Here is a 22,620-nt window from a genome sequence, read left to right on the forward strand (position 1 = left end):
TCGGAATTGAAGCATATCCTGTCGCAGGAACTCGTAAGCATCATCATTCTATCGACTGTGCTAGATGATGGACATGTCGACAGGTTCTAGCTTGATCTTGTCAGGATTGACTTGCTTGGGCTTCCACTCGATGCTACCGGTACCATCTGTAGACCTGTACTTCTCAAGTAGACGTAGGTTGGCATTGACATATACCAACCTATTGAGCTGCTCCACGCTCAACCTGACATAGTTTACAAAGCATAAAGAAGTCGATTCTCACGACTTAAGAATTGTTTTTCAAAATGTTACAAGCTTGACGCTATACTATATAGCCTATAAATAAGAACTATAAGAAGTTAGAACTTACTTGTTTCTCTTCTTGGTGTGTATGTCTGCACATATGCTCCATATCCTCTCAGCTGGACCTGATGTGCAATCTTGTGAAAGAATGCAGAGAGCTAAGTTCTGCAATGAGGGATTCAAAATCCCAAATTTTTTCCACCAAGTAAGAGCCAACAGCCTGTTGTCTCTTTCCTTGGCAATTGCACAGGAGAAATGACCCATGTCATTGCGGAACTCCACTATGTCCTCTTCAATGCTATTGCAATTTGCAATACAGAAGAAGACAATATAAATAATTAGATAAATCATAAATGATAATACAAAGTTGAAAGCACTTAGAAGTTAGGCTGCAAACTTGTACGCCATGCTACCTCACCTATTCTGGACCGATGAGTCGCATACTTTCTCCAAGTATTGGGTCCATCCGTTCACAAGCACCCGATCATTCCATTTAGCAAGCTCCTTCCACAAAGAATGGAGCATATGTGCAACAGTGTGGATTGGCCTATGAAACCAATCCCATCTCTTCCTCCAAATTCCTAATATGTCATCCTTTCTGAAAATTTACCAAAAGGAATCAAGTTAGAGGCTAGACTCTAGAGCTAGGAGAACTGAGTATTAAACTTACAAGTTTCAACTTATATGTACCTGCTCTGGTTGAGGATCTCAATAGGACAATCCTCCGTTGTTTTTCGAAGCTTCAACATAAACTTGTATAGCAAGCCCATAGTACAACCCTCATGGTCAAAGAGTCGAAGCACGAAGTACAAGGGCTCTATGGACATCTGAATGCAAAGGGCTTCCTGCCAAAACTGATTGTCAAAGACAATCCCCTCGACATTCTGTCCAGCAGGCAATCTGAACTGGTCATCATGCGACGAAGGCTCTCTTTAGTCTTAACCAGCCTACAAATGATAAAGTTTAAACAAATTTAAACAATGAATAATTTGAGGAATTGATCTTTGAATGATGAAAATTGAATCATGATTCATGAATCATACCTGCTAAGAACCAGGAAGATGTAGCCAAAGTGTGTCTTTGAGGGTCTCAATAGCTCCCACTTACACTCCCTTCTGAATAGGGCCAGTGCATGTGGCTTACGAGTGATATAAGTTACTAGCTGCATTGCTTTTTCGACCATACTAGACACCCAAGGCAACTTTCCAATATCCTCCATCATCAAATCAAGAGAGTGTGAGGCACAAGGTGTCCATACTATCTTGGTATACTTCTCCTCAAGAAGACTTCCCATTCTCTTGCAGTTGGAGCCATTATCAGTGATGACTTGAACCACATTGTCCTCACCAACCTCCTTGATGGCTGCCTCAATATGATCCCATATCCACTCTCCGGTGATGTGAAGGCCGGCATGTGAGGCATCAACCACCCTCAAGAATATGCTTCCCACACAACTAGTGACCAAGATATTAATCATGTGTCTCCTCTTCGTGTCACTCCATCCATCGGAGACTATGGTGCATCCATACCGACTCCAAGCTTCCTTGAGTCCCTCCATGTCTTCCTTGATTAATCCCATCTGCTTCTTCAAACGTGTGGTGCAGAGAGTCTCAAAACTAGCAGGTGTAAGGCATGATGCTCCTGCTCTACTAGCAGCTACAAGTGCATGATAAAACTTCTTGTAGGCAGGAGTCCTTACAACATTGAAGGGAATATTGCAAGCGTAGAAAAACTGCTCCTCTGCAATTGCAGAGCCTCTTGCTTCAGGCGTGGTGCCCAAGCAGCCTGTATAGGAGTAACTCTCGGAGTGATAGCTGCTGGACCACGCGGCCTCTTGGCAAGAGGCTGTGGAGGAGCTGATGGCATAGCGGACAGCCCAATTGATACGCATGCCGATGGAGTGGTGCCATGTAGAGGTTGAGTAGAGGCACTCCCATGAACTTGTGATGTCGATGTAGATGGAGTATACCCATGCCCCTCCTGCTGTGAGTGAGAACACTTCACATTCCCAGTATCTGACTGGGATATCTGACTGGGATGATGTGAGAGTGACGGTTGCCTCTATGCCCAACTTCTGCTGCTCAACCAACACATTAGCTTGAAGAACTTGATCTGTGATATGGGATGGAGGAGGCATCGAATCTCAGCAAATTTGGATGAGGTACCTCCATATGCCAAGAAGATCCCCTCTGGAATGGCATGGCAAGCACTCTTACCTTGACCTCCGATCCATAAAAAATGTGCTCGAACTCGAGGGACAGATTCCGTCAAAGTGTCACCACAAAACTTGCATACTGACCTCCTCGTGCCAGATGTGCCATGGACCTAGACGAAGCAAGTATGACCCGGACCTCATCGGACCGACACGGACATGTTACACCATATGGACACACGCTCCTTGATTTAGGCAGGATGCATGATCTCATCATCTACAACGGGCTCAACCTATGGCCCTCCTCAGGTGGTTTTACTTGCTTCCCACACGAGGGGGGCACTAGTGTAGTAGATTACATCATGGGATCCCCTACCTTCACTTCATGTATCACCGACTTCACCATAGCACCACTCCCTCCAGGAGCTGATCACACATACCTATTCTTCACTATCGCCACCCCACGCTTAGCCACACCACACACACCACATAGGAAGCACGACACCTACCACGACATACACTTTGATCACAGCCTCTCACCAGCCTACTCTCGACACCTAAACAGACTCCTAACCTACATCGATCACATACCACTCATAGAGGACCGTGCTGCCTTGATTAGTCGCACACTCCACGAGGCTGCCCTCCAAATCTTTCCCCACACCGCACGGTCCACTAGACCATCACCTTTTGGTTCAGTACCCTGCAACAATTGGTACGATGCGGAGTGCAAGGTTTATCGCCGACAGCTCCGACTTAAAACCAGATGTCACCTCCCGAACACACCAGACACGGTACGCAAGTACCGATGTCTCGTACGTTGGAAGAAGCAGGCTTTCTTCGTCAAAATGAGGAGGAGCTACTGCACATCTTATACAGCAACAACTCTAAGGATTTTTGGCAGAGATTCCTTGAGCGTAGGTCCTCACCGACACGAGAGTCTCGCACACGTATGCACACCATCTATATGATGTCCCACACCAGCCCACTCCACACCTCATACACACACCTCGTCCCACCACTTGCACATTGTTCACTAGAGGGGGAGTCAAGGACGCGACATTGAAACTGCACAATGGCCAAGCTAAGGATCACGAGGGGCTATGCACTGAGTTTATCGCATATGGGATCGACATGTTAGCCCCGATCCTAGCAAAGCTATTCAATGACGATGTTTGCCTTGGCTTCCCCCGCACTTGGACACTCAACACCATCACCCCCATCCACAAGGTAGGGGATCCCATGGACCCGAGTAACTACAGGACTATCATGATTGGACATGTGATGTCCAAGATCTATGCAACTATATTGGATGCATCGATCAACCTGTTCGCAGAGATGAGAGGGCTCAGAGCAGAGGGTTCAAGCGAGACCATGGGACTATGGATCACATACTCACACTCAGTAGTGTCATTGAGGAGGCCAGATCACGGAAGGAGAGGGTATACTGTTGCTTTGTGGATTTCCGCAAAGCCTTTGACACAGTACCTCGAGCTCGTCTTATCACACGCCTACAGACACTGGGATTTGATCAAGAGATCATCTGGGCAGTCATGGCACTGTATGAGAGAGTCTCAGACCGAGTTCGTACAGGCGCAGGTTGGACAGATGAGATCTTGAGTACCATAGGGGTCAAACAGGGTTGTCCCTTATCACCAACCCTGTTTGGCCTCTACATAAGCCTAGCTATCCTGCCCACCTTGGCTCTCTCTTGGAGTGACGTGACTGCTTGCTTCACCTATTGTTTGTCTGTTGGGGAAACAAGAACCAGCTTGGGGAGTTGAGGGCGCTGCCATGTGATCCCTCTTCCTAGACCAAGGGTTGCCACCAAGGTTCGATCCTCAGAAAGAACAACACAAACATGTGCTGCCTAAGAGGAAAAGACGGGGGGGGGATGGAGGAAAAAGAGGGCTCAGGAGGAACAAGATCCTCAAAATGGAGCCTGCAGCCGAGTAAAGAAGGTTTAGGCTTCCAAAAGCTCTGCCAATGAGCTGAAAAAGTAGCACAGCCAGGCTCAGGATAGCTCCAGGCTGTGTGGGCTGCGCTCCCACAACAAAATAGCTGAAAAAAGTGCCAAGAAATCATCTCAAAACACCTCGGAACTCCTGGATCCAGTTGAGATCTGAATGAAGCATCAATAAGAGGTCCCTCATGATCAGTGAGAGCTCCAAACAGGAAATGCTGGCCAACTAGGGGCTACCGAGGTCCAATAACCAGACCACGGGCCACAAAAGAGACCAATAAACAGCCGTGAACAGGTGCGGCACTCTGCAAAATAGCCAAGCAAATGCTCCAGAACTGCTCAAACACCTGCAAGAGGCTTCTACGAGCACAAACTCAGGTTCAATTGGATGGCACGACTAGGAAACAACTCCTGAAGGGCTCTCCCAGCTGCGCGAACAGCAGCTGTGAGCTCATGACCTCAAATATGGGCAGCAAGGCGACCTGAGGGCAGAGAAAAGGTGGGTGATGCATAGGAACTATCCCTGCTATGCGTGATAAGAGTTTACTGTCTCAAACCCACTATTTGTTGTATATATCTCTGAATCGACCACATCCCAGGTATATATCTCTGAATCGACCACATCCCAGGTATATATCTCTGAATCGACCACATCCCAGGCCTTCATGGAGACCATTCCATTCATAATGAAATGTCACCCTGATTCTACCCCATTTAGATATGAAGAACAACATGTGCCACCTTTTCCAAGTTGGCAAGTCTCTTGCTAACACTGAGTTACCATGGAATGACCATAGCTCTCTTTTGTTTTTTGAAGTATTATGTACTTGTGCAAGTCACCACATCACATGTGTAAGGATGCACCTGCATTCCATTCCTAGCTAGCTTCCATGTATCTTCACTTTCCTATCGTGCTTGAGGCATGGGAGGAGGCATAAGTAGGCCAGGTCCCTTCCACCTGCCATCTTTGACCTTCTGCCAAGTGAGTCGTTCTGTAACAAACTGATGTATATCTTTTCGCATCGTTGGCCAGTAGAAATACCTCTGTAAAGCCTGAGTGGTAGCTGCAATTCCTCTATGCCCAGCATATGGAGGTGCATGACATTCTTGCAACATCTTTTGTCTCATCTCTTGGATGATGCATAAGCAGTCATCTTTCATAGATACCGATCTTTCAAGGATTAGCCAATAGTCACATTATTCACCTGGGGTCTTCAAGACAAAGCATCTTCCCCTCTGTTCTGTGCTCCTGGAGTATGGACAATCTGAAAATGATACGTTGGCAGCATACTTGCCCATTTCGTGTGCTTCTTTGAGAGCTTAGTCTGACACAATCCCAAACGTAAAACCTCTTCCATCTTCACAAATCTCTTGGATCATCACGGAGCAGGCACTCAGATATCCTCCCGGCCAATTCTCGGTGGTAGCAAACTCTCAGAACAACAAACCTAGGTGAAAGCTCCAGCTTGCTTGGTTGCATGGCATGGTTTACCTCTATCAGAAGCTACCTGGGAATCCGTATACCAGTTACGGAGAGTATTCCCCGACGTTATCATTGAGGACGCTGATGCCTGAAGAGGGAAGGAATGCTACGCTCAAGTTGAGGCAACATGACCTCGGAAGGGTCAGTCGACATTTTCCTTTATAAAGGATCAATGTTTGTATTATATTTATTGGGCTTCATGTAAATGGTCAAAGGGATTAATGTCAAGGTCCTTGATGATGGTGACAAGGCACTGACTAGATGGGTCTAAGGCTATGGGTCTTAAATGCAGTAAGTGGGAAATGTTCCTAGGGGCAAGTGAATAAATTGATATCCCAAGAGAGTAGTACGTGGGTATCTTCCGATTGCGTACTTGCATCGTTCCTCGGTCCAAGATTATTGTTGGTTTGCGTCCTGCATTATCCTCTATCTCCTAAACAACACCCTCGATTAGTGAGTCACCTGCATGCAAAATTTTCTTTAAACGAGAAACATGAAACACTAGGTGCACCTTACAACCCTATGGTAATTCTAATTTATATTGGACAAATCCCAAGAATGATCGCAAAGCGGTCAAAATCTGAGGGATAGGCCAAGTCAGTATCGCAGCCACTTTCTTTGGATCCATTTCTACCCCCTCAGGAGTAATAATGAATTCTAAATATTTAAGTCTTACCATACACAGTACAGTTTTCTTTTTATTTACATAGAGACTCGCTTTCCTCAAAGTATTGAACACTATTCTTAAGTGTTTGTGTTGCTCAGCAATACTTTTGCTGAAAACAAGATTACGTCAATAAAATGTACTACAAACTTCCTGATATACAGACGTAGTAAATCGTTCATAAGCATGACGAATGTAGCTGGAGCATTGATAAGTCCAAACGGAATTACCAAAAACTCATTATGTCCAAACTTGCTTCTAAAAGCGGTTTTATGCACATCCTCGGCTCTAATACGGATCTGATAGTAGCCACATTCAAGATCTATCTTACTAAAAATTATAGCCCCATGTAACGCATCTAGCAAATCATCGATCCGAGCCATTAGATACATGTGCTTAGTAGTGATATTATTCAATGCTCTGTAATCTATACAAAGGTGAAAAGTATCATCTTTCTTCTTTTTTTATATCACTGGCGAAGCAAAAGGTGAGAAACTGGGTTGAATCTACTCCAACTTGAGGTATTCTTCCAGTTGTCTTCGTACCTCTGCTTCTTCGGTAAAACTTAACCTATAGGGAGGTCTATTTACAAGTTCTGCCCCCAGGATTAGTTTAATCTTATGCGGAACATTCCGCAATGGAGGTAACCCATAAGGTAACTCATCCCTAAAACTATCAAAGAACTCATGTGCTATTTGATCGACCAGCTTGGACATCTCTCCATTTTGGGTAACATCAGTGCTAGCCGAATGACCATCAATCGGCTCTACCGATGCTGTACAAAGAAACAAAAACTCTTCTTGAGCTTTTCGAACTTCCATTACGGAAACCAACGATCCTTGAGGTATATCTTTTTCACCTCATAAGACATACAGTACATCATTCATCTTGAATTGATAAATATGCTTTTTCCAATCTATGGCTAGATTCTTCCTAGAATGCCAAGCCTTACCTAGGGCTATATTTGCGTGAGCAAGCTTTGTTATTTCAAAATCAAGCTTCTCTATATAGTCTTGAATTCGAAGTTCCAACTAAGTAACCCTTTGGTCCCATACTTCAGTTGAACTTCCGTCCGCCATTCTGACTATATATGCATAGTCAGATGGGCTAGTCTTTAATTTCAGCCTCTTTACAAGCTTGGAGTTAATTACATTGTGCGTTGACGCTAAGTCAAACAACGCAATGACATCCTCTTTACAAGCTTGGAGTTAATTACATTATGCGTTGACGCTAAGTCAAACAACACAATGACATCATGATTGACTACTTGCCCTTTCATCTTAATTAACTCTGTATCGTTAAAGGTTGTATACCCCGTTGTTGCGGACGCTTTGATAGGACATTGTCAAGTGCACTGGTTACTAGCTTAGCAACAGACACACATAACAAAACATGTACTGAACTTTGAGAAGATCCTCCTAGCTGAATCTACATCTGTTCTGCTCTGAGACTTTCCTCCATTTTCACGTCGCATTCTGAGATTACCATCTCAGTCATCCGACGATCCTTGTTCCGTGGACAATCTTTCCACTGATGACGCTGAAGGCATCCAAAACACAAGCCTTCTCTCCTCGCTTTTTCTCTTTGCTCTGGGTTCAAAGAAGACTTCGACCAAGCCCGAGCTGCCATTGGTGTTACTTTTCTTTTCACTCCAATGGTGGTTTAGGAGTCTCAACTGGCTTCGCCTACTAGGCTTGACCACTAGGCTGAGAGGCACTCCCTTTGCTAATCCACTTCTTCTTAAACCCAATTTTCTTCGGGTACTCATACCGAGTCCCAACCTACACAAACCCACTTGGTCTGTTCCCTTTGGCATCCTCATAGTTCAAGGCTATGGCAATTGCTTCATCTAGTGTGTTCGCATACTTAGCCTGAACTTCATCTTGATCCGATCATTCAGTCCAAAGATAAAATCTTGTACCTGGACTGACTGAGGTAGAGGTTCATAAACTTTCATTACACTTTCTCTGACCTTATCAATGTATTCCGCCACTGATAAATTTCTTTGATTAAGGTTTCGATACTGATCCTAAGCTCGGGATGCTTCATCAGGAGGTAAGAAGTGTTTTCTAAATTCTTGTTTAAACCCCTCCCAAGTAGTGGATGCCACTCCATCTTTCTGATGTTTTATCCACCACCTATCCGCTACCTCATTGAACATATGGGTGGCCTCGCGGATTTTCTTCATATCATTCCTGATTTCACAAATGGCGAAGGCCTCGTCCCATTTGTGTATCCAAGTCTTTGTGATATTGGAACTACAGTCAAACATCCAACCAGAATACTTTTCTGGCCTATAATTGGCAATATTAGGCACCTTAGCCCTCCTAGGCTCGAACGTATGAACACTAGATTCAGGCTCCATTGGAGCTTTACCCTTCTCTTCACGAGATGGTCTAGCAGACATACTATGAACCATTTTTCTGAGCTCAAATTATCATTTGCTTGCAATTGTTGCGCTAAAATATGTTGTTGCAAGGCATCCTCTAATAATGCAATTCTACCAGACAGTGTATGGCCTGCTGGGCGCGACTTTCTGTGCTTGATTCCCCCTCGGCCTCTGAGGCTGAAATTCCCTCCTTTGAGCCTTGGGAAACTCCTTTCTCAAACTGAGTTGTGGCTGGGTTTTTCTTCTCTGCTGTCCCGGCAAAAGAGAAGGCAATGTGGTGGGATCTTGCATGTGTATTAAGCTTGCCACATCGGCTGCATGCATGATGTGTTGTATGCCCTTATGGTGCCGGGTATTAACCACAGCCTGTATTTTTGGAGTGAGAATAGACCTTTATTTTCTTGTCTAGGTCTTCTTTGAGACCTTCTTGAAGGGAGTAATTTGCAAGTAGGCATCCCAAAACTTCCTATGCGAAAGGTAGTAACGGATAATCTTTTTCTCTGTCAGTGTCGAGATCTATGACCGTCACCACCTAAGAAGTCAATCAAATGCCTCTGATACCAAGTGAAACTAATTGAGAAAACCTCGAGAAGATCTACTTGTTGCGCTCACAGCCTCTCTCAGAAAATTCTCTCTCTCTCTCTCTCTCTCTCTCTCTCTCTCTCTCTCTCTCTCTCTCTCTCTCTCTCTCTCTCTCTTCTCACAGAGTTCTTCCCATCGAGTGATATTCATCGTCCAATCTCTAGACGCAGACGTGATAGAGACCCCGACCCAACCACCATAGCACGACACACGAGGCATCGAGGGGACACACAGAACACTCTAGGGGACCTCTCGTCATTGTTTAGACCCGGGGCACGCCCCACGGGAGTAACGGTGGCTCTGGTCTTGCGTCGAGCCTCCTCCAGGAGACCGAGACGCACGGCACCCCTTGACAAACGCCAGCGTCCCATCATAGGCTATGCACCAGCTAGGGAGACATGACATACGGAGGATTCCGCCCCGCTCCAGTCTTTTTTCTTTTCACTGTCACACTCAGATGTATTTGCTTATGTATGATCAGACTTAGGACTCAGCACGGGTGATGATGCTCGTTTAGTAGCTCCACCCTTACTGTGAGTTGTATCAGGTTTTCTTTCAGTCTCATAGACCCATCGGTCTTCCGAAGACTCTAATAAAATTTGTTTCTTCCTTTCTCACACATTCCCTTTTGGGGTTATTTGGTAATTGTAGTTAGTTTAAATTTTGCAGATATTCCCCTAGTATATGGAAAAGTATTAGTGGTTTGCAGCTTGATATATGCATGCATAGCTATTGTCTTGAGCATTTGGAGTTTATAGTTTATAGTTGGAGGTTGGACTTCCAATAGTTTCAGGTAGTGTAGAAAAAAAAACCAACCAATCTATGCAGGGTTAAACCTTTTAGATCTAAAAATCTATGGATAACTGCAAAGCTATAGCAATGGAGGTTGAAGAAGAGACTTCAAGGGTGGATCCCATAGAATTGGGATTGAAGGCCGACCCATCAGGTGTTGCGCCTAGTGGCCCATACACCTGGAACCCTCCCCCCCCCGGATTTTATTATTCAAAGAAATTATGAGTACAAAGATTCAGCTCAGCACACTGGCTGAATTCAAAATACATACGTGAATCCTTCTTACAAAAGAGCTCTTAGCTCTCTTTCTTGGCAACAAGCCACTTGTCCAAATAAGAGACTAAGTCCTAGTTTACATGACTCAAAGGCAAACTCCGGAGTCTTCGAAGCACTTGGTCACGCGGTGATCTCATAGATGCTTGCTAAGCCCCATACTACTTGGGTCTTCAACCTCCATTGGCATCTGTAACAATTAACTAAAGCGCACAATCATGGCACCCATTAATGGTTAGCGCTTTGCATGCAAATAATAATCTGTGGACTAATCCTAGTCACTGTGGGCGTCCCCACCAAGAAAACATGTGCACATAACATAGAACAATTTCTATGGTCGACCAAGGTCAACCCTCACAATCATAATTAAGGGGCTTGATCAACAGTCGTAGCGCCTTAATTATGGCCAAGTCTCTCCAACCAAACTCCAACCAAAGTTGGCACATCTTGGTTAACCGTAGTTAAGCCTCTTGGCATGAGCCAAATCTTGTTGACCGAAGTCAACACTCTCTGACCAAAGTCTAATTTGTGGTTCTTTGGTTAACTATAGTTAACCCTCTTGGCCTAAGCCAAGTCTTCCTAGCTGGGGTTTGGGTTCCTTAACCGGATTTAAGTTTCTTTGGCCATAGTCAATACTTTGACCAATAACTCTTTGAACATAACTAAATAAATGAAGAACTCTTTATTTATGATGAAATAAATGGTCAACTGAAATTTTGACTTGGAGTATTTACAACTTGGTGACACCTCATTCTTGAGTCATGGGGAAGTCCTCCTACGTCAACGTGCGCATGGCTACGTGACAAGTATCGCTTCTTGCTTTTCGAGATTATTCTCTTTTACTACTTGATCTTAATCTAGATGACGCAAGGATATCTCAAGTATCTGCAGATAGGTGATCCCCGGTTACTCTAAGGGGCACTTTTTCTTAGACATGACCTTATCATTTACAATGGTCTAGACCCATGGCCCTCCTGGGGTGAATTCACCTACTTTCCACAAGGGGCGAAGGGGCGGAGGAGGGGGAGGCCTACAACTTAGTTGACTACCTTATGGAATCCCCTGCCTTCGCCCCATACATCATGACCTCACCATCTCCCCGCCACCACCCGGAGCTGACAACAATATCTTTTCTTTAGTATATCCATCCCCCTTAGCAATTATAAGGTGGACACAATGCTCCAGGCCTTTGATGTCCAGGTATACCGAAGGGCCACCAACCTGGCTGAAACAACAGCCAGAAACTATTTACAGCCTAAAATACTTGTATACCATAAGTATGCACATCAATAGATGGATCCTGAAAAATCTTATGCATTCCAAACAAGCAAATTGCAAGGAGCACCTACCAAAAGACAGTGGAGACAACCTAGATGCGAGAAGAAACATGAGGCTGCTCTCCTCTATTTAGGACAAAAGAATCACGATTACTCCTCATCCATCTCGGTTCGTCACATCCTCACTGTGGGACAAGCTAAAGTCTCTTAGAACAGTTGGCCCCTCTTGATAGATGGGATAAAGGTAAAACTTGATTTGGAGGATTGATATCAAGAGTGAAGGGCATCTGCTTGGGTAAGTTGGCTCAGTGGAACTGATAGGCGGCTTCTTATGTTCATGAAGTGGTTTCAATTTTGGTGCTAATTTCCATGACTAAATCATTGGACACAGATTTATAAAACCTTCATGGTTCCAGCTTTAGGTTGATCTTCAAGCAAGTGATACCTTAGGATAGGACATAAAGGTGGTAGACTTCAGTCCCCCCACAATGATACTTCATGTGATAAATGAGTCCGCCCACCACTCTTTTGTGCTTCTACATCATTTACAGAATCAAAGATCCCTCCGTCTTTATGGGTCTCTTGATGTCAAGATGTTTGCGTGGCAGAACATAAGAGCTACTAAGATCTCCCATCTAGAGTCAGCTGACAAACAATCACTTTGCTGTTGCTTGCACATCTCAGTTGGGACCCTACAGTGTGGAAATAGCAATTGCTTCCTCATAAGTTGCTACCAAAGTTTCAGTACACTGTGAAAATTGGGTAGCCAATCCTGGCAGGTAAACAGAGCACCACGTTCATGAATGCTCAATCGGTTAGGAATTCTTACAAGATCTTTTGGCACACATCGGCACCACCACTGGTGACTGTTGCAGAAAGGAAGATCTCCTCGTCTCTAAGGCTTTCCAACATAAAGTCTCACAGTCAAACTTGACTTGAAAGGATAAGCAGATCCTTGCTTCTGCATCCTTTACTCTCGCACAGAACGTAAGCATTTAACATGCCTTGCATTTAACCCATAGTTACCAAGGAACGCCATCCCCCCCTCCGGAATGGGGGGAATGCTGTTTCATGAAGCCAGGGGGGAATCAAAATGGCTGGAACGTTCCCACACCACACAAAAAATTTGCTCTCAGAAAATTTCTCCTCATATTTTAGGGATATTAGTCTTCTCATATCTTAGGGCAGCATTTAGTCATCCACATACTGGAAGCATTGATTATGAGATGTTCCAATGTGTGCTTTTCAAAGTTCTAGAGCTGAAACGGAAATTTCAAAGCTGTAAAAGTTAGTTTCTTTTATGTTCTAGTATAGTTTTATGTCATATGATGATCTGTCATAAGACAAGTCATACGATGCGGTGTTCCTATTCCCCCTTCCTGAAACATTCCTGTTCCTTGGCAGCCATGATTTAACCTAGGAACCTTAGGAGAGGAGCTTGTAGGCCATTGTAAGAGGCTAGTCAAGGCTCCTTCATGTTTACATGGGGTGGATCCTTTCTCATTCTATGGTTGGTTAGCTATTCTCAATGCAGCTACGTGGAGATCCATTTTTCTTCACAGACAATGCCTTGGCATGGATCTATACCACTCCTTTATTGATATGCTTCACACACCAATTCCGAAGTAGACCGCGGTTATTCCTTATTTCAAAAATTCATTGTGGGGCATTGTTTCAACTTTCAAGTACCCTGTGTTGAAAGATTTAGTAAGCATAATTCGTTGTGGTAGTTGATCAAGACCATACAAATCAAAGAATGTCTTGTCATATATGTAAATGAAGATCGCACATGAAGATCTTGCTTCTTTCTCATTCAATAAAGCATAAAGTGAGTTTACTATGCCTTTGTCGCTTGATCTGCAAACCAAAATCCACCACGTACTGGCCTTTTCGGTTTAACCAGCCACTCCCATGTAATCTATTTGGAAAGAAGGTTACTATTCCTCCTTTTGAAACAGAAATTTAATAGATAATATCTTATTAGATTTGTTAGCAGTAAAAAATAACATACAACACTTGCAAGCATGACAGTGACTCAAACTATCACGTTTGACAAAAGCTCTATAATAACATCCCCGAATCCACAAAGATAAAGAATACCTGTGACATTTAAGAGACCTACAAGCCCAAACACTATGATGCTTAAGCTCAAGCAGAGCTAGGATAAGCCAACTTACATAGATAGCCTTTGCCAAAGCTGCATGGTACTGCCTGATCAATGTCAAAGTCTTATTGTACATTTTGTTAACCAAGACTTCACCCTCCCTTGCCACATCATTGTCTACGTCAAAATTTAAAGTTGGCTCCGTAAATTCATAATCATCATAGAGTGAGCCCTCAAAATCTATTGGAGGACCAGACAAGCTTGGCTCCCGGCTCCAAGCAGGATGCTCCCCTCGAATTGTCATTGGTCCCTCTAAATTCCATCTGCAAAACCAAAAAGGAGTTTGATCATCAGAATTTAGATTTTCTCAAAATTTGAATGGTGTTCAAAAGGATTCACATGAGCTTCAAAATCTACAGCATATTTGCGAGCTCCATCTCAAAAAACGCTCTAAACACCCAAGATCCACAATTCGGTTGGATGCAAATCTGGTTTGCAGAGTCCAGTAACACAGATTCCAGTGACTTGACAGGCTAAAAGATCAAACTCGTGTCGAGCCAAATGCCCAGCAGGCTGCCAACTGAACCTGTTGTCTGCCCATCAATAGACTGCAACACACAACACGGTAATGTTGAATGTAGAGTCCTAGTAGAGAGCAGGAGGATCATTGCTTGGCCATCAAGGTTACACATGTAACCTCCAATTTCAACATAGAGAAAGTTCACATCATTTAGGCCAACGAGCCAACCCAGGCCTTGAAATCAAAGCCGCTTCACCTACGATAGACAAGCTACCATCCTCTGGATCATTATGGATCCTAAGAACAGGCCTCTACGTCTCCTGATCTGCCTCGTAACTCTAGACGCAATGTTGGGATACATAAATACATACATACATGTAAAAGCCACAATGCAATAAAGGACGGTTGTTCTAAGTCATCCACCACTGAAGGACCTTCACAAAAGTCCCAAGAAAGACTCAAAAACCAAGCTAGGTTCCATGTTATAGTCTAAATGGCAAGTCTCATGGCAAGTCTCATCTACGCTACAAACTCGTCGGGACTCTCGACAAAGCCATGCGCGGCTAGCAAAGGAGTTTTTCGAGGGGTAGTCGCAGTGCTACGTGGAAGAGGAGTCGGACCAAAGGTAGTCGTAGTGCTAGGTCCGAGAGGAGTCAGACCAGGAGTAGTCCTCGGGGTAGTCGCCTGAGAGGAATCAAAGTCCTCTGGAGCATAAAGATCATGATGCTTAATAGAGTACACATCTAGCTATAACCCACGAGGTTCTCCTATAAGAAATCGGCTCACCCAGACAAAAAATTCATGCAAAGACTAAACACATTGAGGTCAGGTACCATTTCATCAGGGAGGTACTAGAGAACAAGCGCATAGAGCTTATCAAGGTTCATACAGATGGTAACCCTACAGATATGCTGGCAAAGATTCTACCTAACCTGCAGTTTGAGTATTGTCATGTATTGATGGGCATTGGATAGAATGATCACTAGCTGTTCTTGGACTAGCACCCCTCGACGTCAGTATGGCTTTAGAATGTGAGCAAGTACTTGAAAATTCACGGACAAGTAACAAAACCATAACTTGACTAAAGAAAGTAGGGATTGTCGGGCAATGCCATATGCAGGTAGTAAACCCCTCTCAATGATATCTTTACCTATTGGCACTATTTTTTTTTTCAAGAAAATACTTCATTAAGTATGAATGAAAACCGCAAGAGCAAGCTCAAATGCGGGAGTACATCATGCAATGCATGAGGAAAAAACAGCTCAAAATGAGCTAATAAAAAACCAAGGCGGAGGCTGAAAATGCCACCTCAACTCTAAGAGAGACTCAAACGAGAAAGGAGATCCTCTCCAAACTCTGAAAAAAGTAACTCTCATGGCAGTGGCTGCTCTGGAGGATCCCTGCCATCAGAGTGTGTACTGTGTCGGTCCAAATACTGGTCATAGCCTGGGAAGGGTGAACCTGGATACCCTCCACAGCCTCTATACACCTGGCTCTCCAAATATGCCAAGCTGCAATGCTAGCCAGAATCTCCCAAGACGTGTCCAGTGAGGCATGAGCAGCTCTGAAAGGAGGAAAGGGAACATCCTGGAGGGAACAAGACTCCACTGAGTGTCACCGTACAGTGAGAGCTAGATCTGGATCATGTCCCTCGAAAAACACCTGAGGGCCAGTAAGAGATAGCCAAGCCACTGAACCCCAAGTCATATAGAAAGGTGCTGTATGAAAGATATTGAAAATCTTAGCAACACCTTTCCAAATTGTCCTCGCCTGTCTATTCCTAAGGGATTTCTAGAGCCTGCGTCAAAAGTTTTTCCGCACAACTGCGGAAATCTGAAAACTATCGCCCAATGAGGCGCTCTTGGAGGGCCTCCAACCTCTACTGCTGAGCTGAAACCTCCAGACATTCCTAGCAGTAAAGTGAAAGAAGGAAGAGCTCTTCCCTCGGTGCCCCTCATCAATCCATTCCCACTCCCCTGGGTCCCACTGCAAGAACCTAATAGGGGAACCACCATATAAGCATAGTCTCCAAGACCCCAACGCAAGGAGAAGAGGATCAGCGTCAAGATACCACTGTGAGTCCCTGTCCCACTCCATGAAACCTGCAATCCTAATAGGCTGAAAGGCAACCTCAAAAGAATATCATCAAAAGATCTAATAAGTCTGCCTCCCGATTGAACATCAAAGACTAGGATATCCTCATGTGCATCTTGCAGGGAATAATTTGTAATGGAATGCCCGTCCCTGAAAACGCTCCCCAACAAGTGGACTCTGTGATCAGCATGTCATCTGTGTCTATCCACTCCCTCTGAGGTGGCCAACTACTATTAAGTCTCTGATCCTCTGGAAGTCTCATAAAGGCCTACCAGGTGCCTACTGTAGAAGCAGGTCCCCTCTCCCATCTAGACCACTGCATAAAATGTGACACTCCAAGTGACCTGCCATGGTCATCCAAATCAAGTCATTCCACATGACTGGCTACCTGTGAATTTCTTCACTCACGAGAGGTGGGTGGAACTCTGCGAATAGTGTTTCTGAAGCAGCCCCAAGCTTTCAGAATAGCAGCAATGAGAGGGGAAGGGGGGGATTTGAGATGGGCTGAAGTAGAGATCCATCTGCTACTGTCAATCCAATCTCCCCCATGTAACCTCGCTCATAAAATTACAGCAAAAAAAAGCTCTCCCTCTCTCCCTCTCTCTACAGATACACTAGGGCCTAGGACAATCATCGGGCTCGACCCCCCGAAAGGTTTTTATTCATGAGAGAGAATTGGAGTACATAGTTCAACATAGAGCTGCTTCTACCAAAAATTCCAAAACGTGAAGAATTTTACATGAGCTCTTAGGCTCTCTTTCTTGGCAACAAGCCACTTGTCATTCTAAATTACTTTCCTAATTACATGCCACTACGGACAACTCTGGAGTCTTCGAAGCACTGGGTCGCGCGAACAGCCTCCTAAATGCTTGTTAGGCTCCATAGCGCTTGGGAAAATAACCCTTCCTAGTACCTACAATTAATTAAAGCGCACCACCATGGCACCCATTAATTGTTAGCGCTTTGCATGCAAATAAAAAACTGCGGACTAATTCTAGTCACGGTGGGCATCCCCACTGAACACATGTGCACACATAACAAATATTTATTTATTTATTTATTCTCTGATTGACCGCAGTCAATGCTCTTGATCATGATTAAGGGGCTTTCACCAAGGGTCGAGGTGCTTAATTATAGTCAAGTCTCTCCAACCGAAGTTGGCACATCTTGGTTAACCGCAGTTAACCTTCTCAGTATAAACCAAGTCTTCCTGGCCGAAATCAAGCTTACTTGACCGAAGTCAAGTATCTTTGACTGTTGTCAATTCTAAGACAAATAGAAGAACTCTTTTAACCATAATTAACCTAGATGGAAAATTCTTTAATTATGATCAAATAAATGGTTAACCGTACTTTGACTTAGGATATTTACATTGTGGTGACACCCCATGAGATGGGGTACAAGAATGAATGTTGCGTGAGAAAAAACTTTCCAGGGCTCCTATCCAGGCATCAATCCACGTACTACGAACCTGCAGAGCAAGGCCAGAGCAAGGCCATACACTGCAAGTTCGGGTCAATAATACCACCTTCTCTTGTGGGGAGAATGAGGGTCTCCCAAGCCACCCTGGCTACAAAATCTGAGGTGCCATCTAAACCACTCCATAGGAAGTTCCTGATAGGTCTCATGAGCTGAGCGATACAACCTCTAGATTTGCACCAACATGAGCAAACGAACCAGGTAGTGGCCAATAATACCTGGTTCACAACCACAACTATGGATGCAAGGTCAAGTCTGGTTGAACTCCAAAATATGAGTTTCCTCCTGATACTCTCTAACACGGGAGCAAACTGTTGTGCCGGAGAGATACCCACCCCAACCTGGCATCCCAAATATCTGACCGAGACTCCCCTCTGAATCCAAGTGAACCCTATGTCATTCCCCCACTCTGGAGTGTCCTCATCACTGATCCAAAAGCCACTGGATTTGTTCCAATTAATGAACAATACCACCTTGAGCTCTAATGTAATATCTCATAGCCTCAGCCACAAAAAGAAATAGAAAGGGGACTAAGGGGCATCCCTGACGGACTGATCTAGTAATCTAAAACCTGTCCCCCCTGACTCCACCAATCTGGGCTGATCTGTAGAGTGCTGACACCCCTTTGATCCATGCATCTAAGAAACCAAAGCGAGTAAGTGTGCCTTCCAAAAATCCCCTGTCTACCCTGTCAAAAGCTTTCTCAAAGTCCAAGAGTAGAATAGCCAGCCTGTGGTCACTATGCATGGCCTAATCCGAAGCCTCCCAAAATGCGAAGATGGTATCAAAGATGCTCCTGCCATGCACAAAACCCGTCTGCGTATCATGGATAAGATCTGGGAGAAAGGGCTGTAGACAAAGGCTAATAGCTTTAGCTAGGATTTTATACAAAGTACCCAACAAGGTAATCGGTCTCCACTCTGAGACACTAAATTCCTACCCCCTTTCAGAATCAAATGAATGAGGCCCTCCGTAAGTGAGTCTGGCATCTCACCCAAGTCCCATACACCCTACAGGGCTGAGGTAATGTGATTCCCCCACACCTGCTGAGGGTGGAACTCTATCCACGAATGTCTGAAAGATGTGCTCCCCGAGCGTAGAGGGTACAAACTCCTCCTCTGCCTCAAACTCATCCAAGTCTGCCAAAACGGAAAATGAATTCCTTCGAAGTACCTTTGGCGCAGGAGTGCAAAGGAGCCCTGCGGAAGGAGGAGTGGAACCAATAACCCCCTTACCTCTGTCAAATGTAGACAGACATGCAGGAGAGGGAGGGGGGTGCTGCAAGAACAATTCGGCCTCAATCTGCATGACCTCAGCCACAACTTTGGCATTGCTCTCAAGTAAGGCATGGGTCTCTACCGAGAGTATCTCCCTAGGTGAGCGCTCCTGCACATGAACACCTAAAGGGGAAGGAGCAGTCTCATTTGCACGTGGAACCAGGACAAGAATGTCTCCTGCCAGAGTAGACGGGTCCGTGGCATCATAAGCGGTAGCCTAAGGTGGAACCGGCTCCCCAACTCTGACAGGCACCCATCAGGGACAACCGAAACAGAACGTGTTGACTGTCCTGTCCGCACTAAAGAAGTATCGGGACGAGAAACTGATGGTCCTGGCTGCGCTGTAGAAGTATCAAGATGAGAGGCTAACAGTCTTGGCTGTGAAGTCAAAGGTCTAGCAGTGCGTGAAGCGGTAGGAGCTGGTCGTGAGGAAGGTCCAGGTCGGGTGAAGCTATGAGGCACACCTGTGAATCTTTTAGGTCTTTTCTTCTTTCTTTTCCTTAAGCAATCTCTGGTAAAGTGCCCAAGGGTCCTGCAAATCCTACACTAATCCTGTCTCCCTGCAATGTCGACTCTCTGTCTAAAGAAGGAGCCATCTAGATGTTGAAGCATAATGTGGTCATCCGAGACGTTCGGGTCAGAGACAATGACCTTAGCACGCGGTACCCCATCGGACCTGACTGCCTCTGCTGCTGCTGAAGAAGGCATCTCAGGGAGAGGGGGAATCTCAGTAACCAACCCAAAGACGGGTCCAATGGAAAGTAGAAGTCGATGGTACACCTAAGGAAGGCCACGAAATCTGATGAAGAGTGACGTCGTCCGGCTGTCCTCCTCGACAGGATCAAACCCCAATGAAAAAGGGGTCAAAAAAATCCTCCTGGAGCTCAGTGCTAATGGGCCAACCTGAAGCATTGTACCTGCTACCTCCGAGGAGTCAAAGACAATCTAGAAGAAACCTCACCCAAGCTGACAAACATCTGTGAGGTTCCCTGCCAGGTCTCCAAGTAGAGCGGCGAGCATCCAAATCCCTGGCCTGTAACCTGGAAGGGTGGGACTCATGGATGCGAGCAAAGAGCCATGTCAAGCTCTCCTGCTCTGTATATTTTTTGAGCTACTGCAACTCGTCTTTTGAAAAGGTGATGGTTTTCACCACCGGTGGAAGCGGGCGAGGATTGGCTGAAGGGAGAGCCATCGTCAATCAAGGTGGAAAAGCCTACTCGAACGCTAATGAGCTCCGTCTGACTGAAAAAAACGCTTAGGATAAAGAAGAGGATCTTGGAAATCCAGAGTTCTAAACCAAGACCTAAATATAGGACTATTACAATGATCCTCTTTTTCAAACTAGGGCTCAGATATACATACGTAAGAATCATCCAAGAAAGTACCACTCGTAGCCTCTAGCCCCGAATAAAATGGAGAAAGCCACAGAAATGGTCTTGGTCCTCCTCCTTATCCCTTAAACTCAGGTTCAACCCGTTAGGGTTAGTAGACAAACATTAGACTCTAGAAATATCAATCTTTTCAACATAGGCAAAACCCTAACTGTCTAAAAATTTTTTTAAACAGCCTAGAGATAAAATCAAACACCTTCAAGAACGACTTTGAAACAACAGAATAAGAAATAGCTCAACTATCAATCGGACCTTATAGACTAAAGGCTTGCTAGAGAGAGAAGAAATCTAGAGAGAGAACGCTTAGAGAGAAAATGTACAGGGCTATGCAACTGTGGTTGTCGCACATGACCACACTGTCACCTCCTCTTGAGTCACGTCCATTCCTCAAGTATCCCCGTGAGCCACAACATCTCACATGCTGCAGTGCAAGCAGCTCAGTATACCACTTCAATCTGAAATATGGACCAACTGTGATGGGCAGCCAAAGCCATCACCATCCAAATAGTGGTTGTGGGGTTAAAGGTCTCATCGAAGTCTAACTGAGCATAGCCTTTCACCACCAATATTGCTTTGTACTTGTCCAAGATTCCATCATGCTTGAACTTAAGCTTGTACACCCACTTGGTACCGATTACCTTCCGCTTGTAGGGTCAGAGAGAAGGCATCTAGAGAGAGAAAGCTCAGAGAGAGAGAGAGAGAGAGAAGCAAGCAAAGAAGGAACAAGCCAAGGATAATCTAGAAGTGATGCAAGGCCCTTAATATAAAGAAGAGCTATGGAGAAAAGGTAAACTCACAAGCTAGGGTTAGGAATAAAAAAAGCTTTACAAGAATAGAAAAAACTTACAGAAAAAGCCAAAAGCAGGAAAGATAGACTCTAAATAGAATAAAGCTTAAATCCTAGAAAAGCAAGAAAAGAAAATAACCTTAATATTAGTTTAACTTTCTATTGTGACTGGTCACGTTAAAGGCGACAAATTGGATTGAAGGCAATGGATCATACTGAGGCGATAAGAGCTCTCATGTCCAGAAAGGGTCACACTGAAGGTGACAAGTGCTATACTGGAGATAGCAATGGGTGATCGGCCATGAAAAGAGTGTACTCTGAACTGCCGATGAACATGTGCACATGGTAGCCAAAGATGCCCAGCCAAGATGTGAAGTCTTGTCACAAGATAAAGATACACACGTGTGGTCGGTAAAAATGAGATCTCAAGGAAGTTAAAATAATGATTTAAAAAAATATGGCAATGAGAAAGAGCCATTGTTATAAAGACAAGATGACCAGGCAATAATTTCATACCACTGACCCTCAAGGAGACAGCTTCAGCGGTTGTGGGATGCAAACGGCCTAATGCACTCAACCCCGCAGGAGATCCTAGAGATGACCATAGACTTCTACCGCAATTGTTTCAGTCCGAGGAGATCCTAGAGATGACAACACGGCAATTGTTTCAATCCTAGGGGTCGTCACACCAGGTCCTCGCATCCAAGGAGGCAATCTGGGGAATATCTCCCAAAGTATGAGCAGGCAGATGGAGGCATCTTTCACCAATCAGGAGCTTTTGAAGGCCCTCCCCCCAGACAGGTGGATTCAAGGGGTCTCCGCCATGCAGGAAGCACCAAGAAAATGCTTATCGAAGGTCACATAAGGGAGACCCTTGCACTTCCTGCTCAGTACATTAGGGCTGCCTCCTCGCTCCCTTCCTTTTTCTATTTGTGATGGAGGCTCTAGGGCACATTTGCGGTCTCAGATAGCAATCCTCAATGGGTTGCAACTCCCAATCCATCAAGAGGAGGAGTTCTGAACTCAGAGTTCACAAATGACATGGCACTCTGTGGAGGGCATGGTAGAGAGCCTAGAGGGAGTCCGGAGAGCCTTAGAGAGATACTCCTTG

At 44.9% G+C, this 22,620-nt stretch overlaps 1 protein-coding gene across 2 annotated transcripts in view; it reads right to left on the minus strand.

The window, feature by feature from the left end:
- Positions 1 to 22,620, minus strand: part of FTSHI1 (FtsH extracellular protease family) — a 108,561-nt gene that overhangs the window by 24,904 nt on the left and 61,037 nt on the right. For both annotated transcript variants that reach the window (XM_087387157.1, XM_087387158.1), the window contains exon 16: positions 14,035 to 14,284. In XM_087387157.1, coding sequence (XP_087243283.1) covers positions 14,035 to 14,284 — 250 coding nt within the window. The remainder of the gene's footprint in view (positions 1 to 14,034; positions 14,285 to 22,620) is intronic.

This window comes from Dipteris shenzhenensis, chromosome 16, assembly GCF_047967505.1.
Source record: "Dipteris shenzhenensis isolate YYH24624 ecotype China chromosome 16, Dip_SZ_1.0, whole genome shotgun sequence".
In the NCBI taxonomy this organism is placed as follows: Eukaryota; Viridiplantae; Streptophyta; class Polypodiopsida; order Gleicheniales; family Dipteridaceae; genus Dipteris; species Dipteris shenzhenensis.